The sequence below is a fragment of the Lygodium microphyllum genome, chromosome 9 (assembly GCF_053477565.2).
Source record: "Lygodium microphyllum isolate KBCC chromosome 9, Lygodium_microphyllum_v1.1.10, whole genome shotgun sequence".
NCBI classification, from domain to species: domain Eukaryota; kingdom Viridiplantae; phylum Streptophyta; class Polypodiopsida; order Schizaeales; family Lygodiaceae; genus Lygodium; species Lygodium microphyllum.
This window is the reverse complement of record NC_141143.1, coordinates 143,535,915-143,544,699: the sequence shown is the minus strand read 5'-3', so window position 1 is coordinate 143,544,699 and position 8,785 is coordinate 143,535,915. Positions and strand designations below refer to the sequence as shown.

Sequence of the window (8,785 nt, the reverse complement as noted above, 5' to 3'; positions counted from 1 at the left end):
GCACGCTCGCACCCAGGCACAGCGCACGAGGTAGAAGAAACCAGCAAAAGTCTAAAGTTTAAAGAGGAGGATTATTTATTCATAAATTTATTTATTTAGTTACGGTATTATGTATTGTGATGTATGCATGTATCTGTCGCTATTATGTCTACTGTGAGGGGCAGCTGGCTGCCAATCCAAATTGACACTTGCGCAAACATTCGGCGGGGGGGATCTATGTAATTTTCCGAACCATCATCCCATGCATGGATGCGTGCATGCCACCCATATAGCAGCTTTGGCAAAGCGAAAACGCAGAAGAGGAAAATCTCGGGTCTGTCTCACGCGCGCGCCCTTCCGAACCATCATCCCATGCATGGATGCGTGCATGCCACCCATGTAGCAGCTTTGGCAAAGCGAAAACGCAGAAGAGGAAAATCTCGGGTCTCTCTCGCGCGCGGGCGCGCGCGCACACACACACACTCTCTCTCTCTGTGTCTCTCTCTCTCAGTTCTCTCTCTCACATGTGGCTTATAAGGTGTTCCTTGAATCCCTCCCATAGCTGCCTCATATGATCACCATTCCCATAGATCGAATGGCCTCCCTAATGATGTTCTAGAATTACCGCATATTGATCGGCTTTCCGCATTCTGTCCCAAAAGGATGCCTAGTTTTGAACGCATGAATCCTGGTGCTGCATAGGCCATCCCCCCGCCCAACATCTTTCTGTAGCTGCAACAGCGCCCTAGTAAACTACATCTAGCTCTCGTGTTTTCTCATTTGCTTACAAAACCCAAGGCCTCCCCCCTCCATCTTTTTGGTATAAGCAGCAGCAGCTATTCTGAGCCTTCACGCCCTTGGTACTAAGTAGTAGCGGTAGTAGAAGCTTTGGAGACAGTCAACAGGCCTTTTTCTCGGTCTTTGCTTAGACACTTCAACCTGATCATCTCTTTTATTACTATTCCATCTCCTCTTTTATTGCTTACTCCACTCCACTCTTCTCCTTCTCCACCTCGGAGCTTGTCTCTCTCTTAACGCGTCATTCAGTACTCTCACTCTCTCATACACATCAGGCTAGCTCTTCGGACAGTGCTACTAAATCATTGTCGCTTGTTTTATCATGGGTTCTGCAGTTACCAACTGGCTAGCGTTCTCCCTGACGCCCCATGAGCAGCTCTCCATGAGTGCAGTGGAGAGCAGTGTGCAAGAGAATAACATTAGCCAGACCACCCATGAAGGCAGCAACAATACCATGGCGGCCATAGCCCACGCCACAGCAGCCAACTTCAACGGCAACAACATTAGTGGTGCTGCTGCTGCTGCAGCCGCCACCACCACCGCCACCACCTGCACCAGCGGCAGCGAGTGCTTTGAAGCCCTCTCCTCGGACGCCACCCCTCCCTCCATGCACATGGGGCTTAGATCAGACGGCTCCCTCTGCATTATGGAGGCTTTCAACAGAAGCCACTCAGCGTCAGGTACTAACAATATTCACTCTGATGCTTTGAGCCACCAACGATCACAGATCACTGCAAACCCAAGCTATAATGAATCATACTCGTATTAGGTTAACTACGGCTCTACGATTCTCCTGCTACATTGATACTTTTAGGGTTGCGTTTCTGCAGGAGAAAGTACTTGTTCTAGCTGTATGTTCACCTACCTGACTACGATCCCAGCTAAGAGAGAAATTAGGCCAAGAATTTTATCCTAGCCATGTTGCAGATCCTAAATTGCTTGATCGTGACTTTCTGCTGGGATAAGAGCAGGCATGCAATATCATGCTTCAGGACATGAGAATATCTAGCAGATTAGGGTTTCAGAAATTACTTTGGTACACCTGCTGGACATCGTATGTACTAGCTAGCTAGCTAGGCTATCTAGCAGCTGTAACAGTGACCTCGGTTGACAAGCGAAAAGATCCCACCCTTTGAGAAACTCTTTTCCTAGGCATCAAAGGGTAGTGTACTCGAGCCTCACAAGCACTTTTTTCCATTAATCGCAATTTATGACTGAAGGCTAACTCATTAATGAGTACCCGGCATTAGTACATTTTGTGATGTTGTCTTTGTCTCTATAAGACTCTGGTCTACTTTTTCTTTTTCTCTTCCATTCTCTGGTCGTTTCTTCTCCTAATTTTAGTGCTTCCTGCTGCTTATTGTAGATTGGGGACTCAAGAACATGGAGCATTCTCAGGCCATGGAAGGAAGCATGGAACACCAACAGAATTTCATGAACGGAGATCATTACCATCACCACCATAACGGAAGCCTGCAGTATGAGATGGCCCAAGCCATTAAGGCGGAAAGGGAGGCTGTCCCTAAGCTCGAGGATTTCTTGGGAGGCACATCTCTGGGTGGTCACTTTTCTTCCTCTACCACAACCGCACGAGATTCAGACCCTTCAAATCAGCTAGACACCATCTGCTATAGCAATGGCACCAATAGCCCCTCTTCTTACTGTGACAAGGAAGCCAACTCATTCAAAAGCATGCTCTTCTCAGCTAACACTCACAGCAAAGCCTCCTCGTACAGGGAGTTTCAAGGCTCTCTCCAAGCCTTCGGTATGTCCGACTCAGATCTGCTATCAAAACATGCAGAATTAGAAGACCCTAGTCTAGGGCTTCAACAAGCCCTAGCTTGCCACCCTTTGCAGGCACCTACTGCAGCCAGCACACTAGATCAAAGCTATGACCAAATGGGGAATGAGTACATCTTCCTCGGTTCTGATCATCAGTGCAACTTGCAGCTAAACCAAGGACTAAATAATGGCCTCAGTCAAGGCTTTGGAGGAGGTGTTCAGAACAATGCTTGCAATTTGCAGCTTAATCAAGGTTTGGCAAGTGATCTGCAGCTTAATCATGCTGGATTGACTGCCAATGGTCACAATTTACTCGGTCTATCGATGATGAAGACGTGGCTCAAATCTCAGGAACCTTCAAGCAATAATCAAGACAACAACCACAACCTTATTAACACTCCTTCTGAGAGCAGCTGTGTGAAGGATCCAAACAGTGGATCCTTGGCACATTACCAGTCTTTGTCCTTGTCAATGACACCAAGCAGTGCCCAATCAGCATCCCCATCTGCTCTTGTATCCACCCAACCTGCACCTACAGGAATGAATATGAATGGTGAGAGCTCTAGTTGTAATGATCTTAAAAGAGCAAGCCCAGAGAAAGCCATTGTTCCTGTAGAATCTACATCAAGAAAGTCCATCGACACATTTGGACAACGGACCTCGATCTACCGTGGAGTAACAAAGTAAGTAAGTTGGATTTGAAAGCAAATCCTCTCATCTTCCTAGCAACACTCTCCCGTTCCCAATTTAACTAAAGATGCACCACGTTGGTCACAGAAGTCCAATGAGCCCAACCACATGTTATGATTCTGATAATGTGCACTAATCTGAAACTTTCCATCCTCCAACAATCCATTACTTCACCATTCCTGGTTCGGATTTTTATGTTCCACCAAGTCTCCATGCTCTCAATCTTTCGTGTCCTTAAAGCCTGAACACGGTTTCAAAGCTGCTATTCATGCCAAGAAGTATCTACTTTTGTGCAAATCAGCTGCACAAGGTGATCTTATTAGTCAACATAAGATTTCAATCATATTTTATAAATGAAGAACTAAGAAATGCATATACTAGTTTTGAGAGAAACTCGTTTGAAGATGGTAAGTCTGCCATATGTACTTAGTCTGCACTGTTAAAGGATCAATGATTGCTAGTCACGAATCGTGATAAGAATTGGAAGTCGCATCGGATTCTCATCCTACCATTATCAACAGGCATCGTTGGACTGGACGGTATGAAGCTCACCTGTGGGACAACAGCTGCAGGAGAGAAGGTCAAACAAGAAAAGGGAGGCAAGGTAATTAACTTCTGATTATTGCCTGCTGTTTCACATGAGAAACTCAACTATACATGACATGGTCTAGAGTCATTCCCCGTTATGAGCGTACTGACACTTTGATCTCTGCGGAACATGGATCGACGTGTCTATGGACGGCCTGCTGGATCAACGCATCAGTGTATTTGGGTATGTTAATCCAAATAATTTATCTATTGAAACAGGATCTTTGATTAGCTCATTCGCTTGAAAATCGTGAATGATCTCGTTTGAAGCAATCTTTTTGCAATAATTCAGAACATTAGTCTGACCCAGTTCTTTTGTTAATACCATCAGGAGGATACGACAAAGAAGAGAAAGCTGCTAGAGCATATGATCTTGCTGCCCTCAAATACTGGGGACCCACTACAACTATCAACTTTCCGGTAAGGCACTAAATTGATGTCCGAGCTGAATTGATGTTATAATTATAAGCCCTTGATTTTGCATTTTTATAAGGTTTAAATTGTGGGAAATGTACATTATTAAGCGCAAGTAGAAAGAATGAATGCATATTTTGTCTTAATTTGTCTAAAACTGGAAGAGTGATTTGTTGCCACAGCTCACAGATTATGAGAAGGAGCTCGAAGAAATGAAAAACATGACAAGGCAGGAGTTTGTGGCATCCTTAAGAAGGCAAGTCTATAAGCAGATAATGAATCTAGCCCATAAGAGGACCTGACTAATAGCTTGCAATCTATTGTAGTAATGTTTAGGGGTCTCTTATTACTGCCAACTTAAATTTTTTACTTCTGCCCTCGTATCTTTTCATTGCTGCAGAAATAGTAGTGGCTTCTCAAGAGGTGCATCAAAATATAGAGGAGTTACAAGGTATGTTAACAGCACTTCTTTCATGTTTAGTTCGCAATTGATATTACTGGCATGTGTAACCAGGATTGCCAAAATTGATTGCTCAAGCGATTCATTTTCTTACAGGCATCATCAGCACGGTCGCTGGCAAGCCCGTATTGGAAGAGTTGCAGGAAACAAGGATTTATATCTTGGCACTTTCAGTAAGTTTAAATGCTCTAAAATTTCCCACCCTGCCTCTACGAGATTTATCAACTCTAATGCATGCAATCTCATGTATGACTATCGATAAAGGTGACAATGAATTGAAACTAATGATTGAGTGGTCTGAAAATGCACTGTATCTACTAGACTACTATCTCATCTTAATATTCATGATTTCGACCTACAATTACGACCTTATTTCTAGTGAACACACGTCAGGATGGGATCAGTACCTTGACAAGAGATCAGCATGCTTTTTTTCTAGATTACTGAAAACAGCATGAAAGTCCTAAGGATTTAGTGCTCATTTACTGCATGGTATATCTCCAGGCACACAAGAAGAGGCTGCTGAGGCTTATGACATTGCAGCCATAAAGTTCCGAGGTGTGAATGCAGTGACAAATTTTGACATGAGCAGATATGACATTGCTAAGATTTGCTCAAGCAACCATCTCCCTATCAGTGCATTAGCAAAGCGCATCAAGGAGGACTCAAATGAGCTTAGCGTTGATATCCGTCGGCATGATGATGAGAGCCTCAGCCTGCAAACAGAGCTTGCGGCGGCCTATGGCAATGCCCTTGCAGCTGGGAGGGGTGGCCATGAGTGGCAGCTTCTGGGGTATACTCAGCAGCCACCCAGCATTCATCATCAAGCATTCCAGCCCAGGCTCTTATGGGGTAAACCAGATCAAGATGATATGAAGACAGAGCAACATGACTTCCCCTTGCAGTCTGCTCAGCAAAAGTTTATGCAAAACAGCTTATCTCTAGTTCCTGGCCAGCTGCAAATGCACAATCTGATGGGTTTGCAGGACACTCAAGCAATGCAAATGAATGGCAACGGATGCCAAAATGGAATATTTGCCAATCTGACCAGTAGTGGGCTTCTTTTGGGCAACTCGACAGCACTCTCTCACAATCCTGGTCTCTGTGATACACAAAGGATGCCTCAAAATGAGGCTGATCACGATCATGGATCAAAAGGATCTGGATATGATAATCTCATGCAAGGAGCTGATAGTTTTGCTAAGAATCTCTTCTATTTACAGCATCAAGCCTCTGCAAATGGACTGGCCAAATCTAATGGTTTTGGGAACGAAGGGTTTGGCAACTGGATGGTTCCTGCTCCTGGATTGTCTGCCAGACCTAATCTCGCAGTTCCAATCTTTGCAGCATGGAATGAAAGTTAAGGATCACGAACATGGAAGCTGAGGGTCTTGTAAAAACACAACCAGAGAATCACTTCAAAGTTACAGGACCAAGCGAGGGCTGGGCGCCAGCTTCCAAGAAATCTAGAGGCATGAGGCATGGTCAAGTTTGAAGAAGCGAAGGATGCTCAGAGAGAGAACTAGTAGTACCGTGACATTCTTGCCTCAACCATGCATTTGCCAGAGAACTGTACATTTTCAATTTTGAGCCTCTTCTGTTTAACGGAGGCTAGAGGATGAAATGATGATCCATGGATCATGAAACCAGAACAAAAAAAACTAACAAAAAGCTAATCAATTTTTTGTGCCAGCCCACCCACTAATATAGTATACTAGGAATCAGGACCAGGCTTCTCTTTCAACTACTAAAAGCTCATCATGCAGATCCATGTAAGTAAGCTAGCTAGCTGCCATAGATCACAGGGAACCTGTATGTAAGCTGATCATTCAACGTCATCATGTCAAGCAAGAAATGACTAATCTAAGATTAACTTATCAATGTGATATATTGGAGCTAGAGCGAGCAAGCAGCACGCTCTAAAACCCAATTCAGGTAACAATATGATCTCCACAGGAGCTGTGGAATTTTGTAAGTAAAACCATATCATTTCGAATGGGTACATTTTTTGCCACCAGCTGATGTGCCAATGATTTTTCTGTATATGTGGGTAAGCCTAAACTCCATCAATTAAGATTTTCTCTTTCTGTCGGTCTGAAGTGTTTAGTAGATATCAAGGTCGGTCTTACAAGTTTCGTCAGTTTAAGTGCGTATGTGATAGTATATGTTTGATGAAAGAGAGAGCGAGAGAGGGAGAGAGTGTGCCACGTCGATAAATCTGTGCAAAGGGTTGATGATGGTCAGAAATCATATTTATTAAGTCGTGTTATTCGCAAGCGTTAAATTTAGTTGACGCCGACGTCGGTTTAATAGCCATGCAAAAATGTAAAAATCGTTTTCTACGTCCTAATGCAGAAGCGTGACCCATATTTCGCAATTCCTAATCCGATCCTTTCGTACACGATAATTTACCATTACCCGCCCCCCCCCCCCCCGTCATTATATATACATACATATAGCCTGATCATTCGGCCATCCTCACTGCTCTCTTTTCTCGTTTCGTCATGCATGGTCGTTGATGGACGATACTCCTCCAATTACGTGATGCGTCTGCCCTTGTTCCGGCCCCGCGACCGTTGTCACCTTATTAATTTCCACTACATATCAATAATTATGTAGATCAAGCTGCGAAGTCTACTGTCCTTAATGCAACTTGGCACCAATTAGCCGGGGAGATTCCTCCAGCGTAGAGAACTTTTTTGAACGTGTATAATTGGCATTAGGGTTGTATAGCTATTTAGGAACCCTCAGATAAGGTGTCGCAGAGATAGACTCGCCGTGTAGATCAAGTTGGACGATTCCCAAGTTTCTTAGCGAGGGAGCCTGCACTCGCTTGCATCTAGAAAGTTGTACTTACTGCCAAGTGATAAGCATCAGTTTACCAATATAAGGCCTGCCATTTCGTACATACATCGATATGGGGAAAAAAGTACTGAAATATTACACACCATGTTATTAATAAGTGATAAAGCTTATCCTATGGGCCAATCTTTTGCAATTGTTTTGTTTGTTGGAGGAGTATATATGTTGGTGAACCGTCTAGGCGATGCCAAAATGTAGTGCCTTTTATAAATAGCATTCATAAATGCGTTGGTCTATATTGTACTTTATTATCTAGTTATTTGCACTATTATGTTACTAAAGCTTGTCTAGATGTTATTTTGTGCTAATCAATTTTGAAGTCAATTGCAAAGCTCAAATATTATCATGTTCCTACTATTGTTGTTAGTTTTTTTATTGGTATTGTTAGTGGTTTGCATATCAATATAATATGGGTATTCGTGTCTATATGTGTGGATGCATGGTATAGTAGCACCAAATAGCCATGTCTTGGGACATAATGAATTATATATACAAGATGTTGGAAAAGATCGTTCAAATTCTAGTTTTTAAAATATTCAAGTGGTTAAATTGACCCTACATCCAACCTTACTAAATGTGGATTGGTAACCTCTCTCTCTCTCTCTCTCTCTCTCTCTCTCTCTCTCTCTTTTAGAGTACATGGAGGTACCCCCTTCCCCCTCTCTCTTTCTCTCAATCTATCTGTAACATGTCTACATGTTATCATCAGGACACGTCTTAACAGTCCATCGGAAAATATGTCTAGAAAGCTCCGCCCGGCACTCCCATGGAATGTCACAGGGTTTGCGATCTAGGACTTTCCGCGTCTGCCATGTAGCGGAAGTATTCTGGCCGTTCCCACTTAGGACCGACCTGAATCAGCGTTTTCCCTAATGGTCATTTCCTAAATGGCAATTAGCGTCGAACCTGAGCAAACTACACCATGGGACTATTTTACCCATCGAATGGCATCTTCTAATCACGAAATCATGATTAGATAAGAAATAGGGATTGGATGTCTTCATAACAATCCATTCCTGATTGCACTAGGCCGACATTGTCGGTCCTAAGGTTTCAATTTCAAATCGAGTTTCATCCTTTTGGCGAGTGAACCTTAGGATAAAAACCCTAGATTGTTTCTCGCAAGTATGTCATATTGTCCCTACATTCCGTGAATGTGGGCAAGTCTTTAGGGTATAAGAGTTTCAGCTTTGGCAATAATAGCGATTGGGT

At 43.3% G+C, this 8,785-nt stretch overlaps 2 protein-coding genes across 2 annotated transcripts; both read left to right on the top strand.

Moving 5' to 3' along the window:
* Positions 1 to 455: 455 nt before the first annotated feature.
* LOC148031671 (uncharacterized) lies at positions 456 to 3,895 on the top strand. Its single transcript, XM_087685250.1, has 3 exons — positions 456 to 1,457; positions 2,144 to 3,242; positions 3,771 to 3,895. Exons 1-3 carry the CDS (start codon positions 1,100 to 1,102, stop codon positions 3,859 to 3,861), a joined length of 1,548 nt encoding a protein of 515 aa, XP_087541376.1. The 5' UTR covers positions 456 to 1,099; the 3' UTR covers positions 3,862 to 3,895.
* Positions 3,883 to 6,728, top strand: LOC148031670 (AP2-like ethylene-responsive transcription factor PLT2). Its single transcript, XM_087685252.1, has 6 exons — positions 3,883 to 4,021; positions 4,169 to 4,257; positions 4,434 to 4,507; positions 4,652 to 4,702; positions 4,808 to 4,884; positions 5,216 to 6,728. Exons 1-6 carry the CDS (start codon positions 3,907 to 3,909, stop codon positions 6,073 to 6,075), a joined length of 1,266 nt encoding a protein of 421 aa, XP_087541378.1. The 5' UTR covers positions 3,883 to 3,906; the 3' UTR covers positions 6,076 to 6,728.
* Positions 6,729 to 8,785: the final 2,057 nt, after the last annotated feature.

What these genes read in the sequence shown, in the direction of transcription:
- LOC148031671 (XM_087685250.1), top strand. Translation starts at nt 1,100, where the DNA reads ATGGGTTCTGCAGTTACCAACTGGCTAGCGTTCTCCCTGACGCCCCAT. An exon ending in CAGAAGCCACTCAGCGTCAG is followed by an intron (nt 1,458 to 2,143) that starts GTACTAACAATA and finishes TGCTTATTGTAG; the next exon opens with ATTGGGGACTCAAGAACATG. An exon ending in ATCTACCGTGGAGTAACAAA is followed by an intron (nt 3,243 to 3,770) that starts GTAAGTAAGTTG and finishes CATTATCAACAG; the next exon opens with GCATCGTTGGACTGGACGGT.
- LOC148031670 (XM_087685252.1), top strand. Translation starts at nt 3,907, where the DNA reads ATGACATGGTCTAGAGTCATTCCCCGTTATGAGCGTACTGACACTTTG. An exon ending in AAATATAGAGGAGTTACAAG is followed by an intron (nt 4,703 to 4,807) that starts GTATGTTAACAG and finishes ATTTTCTTACAG; the next exon opens with GCATCATCAGCACGGTCGCT. An exon ending in TTTATATCTTGGCACTTTCA is followed by an intron (nt 4,885 to 5,215) that starts GTAAGTTTAAAT and finishes GTATATCTCCAG; the next exon opens with GCACACAAGAAGAGGCTGCT.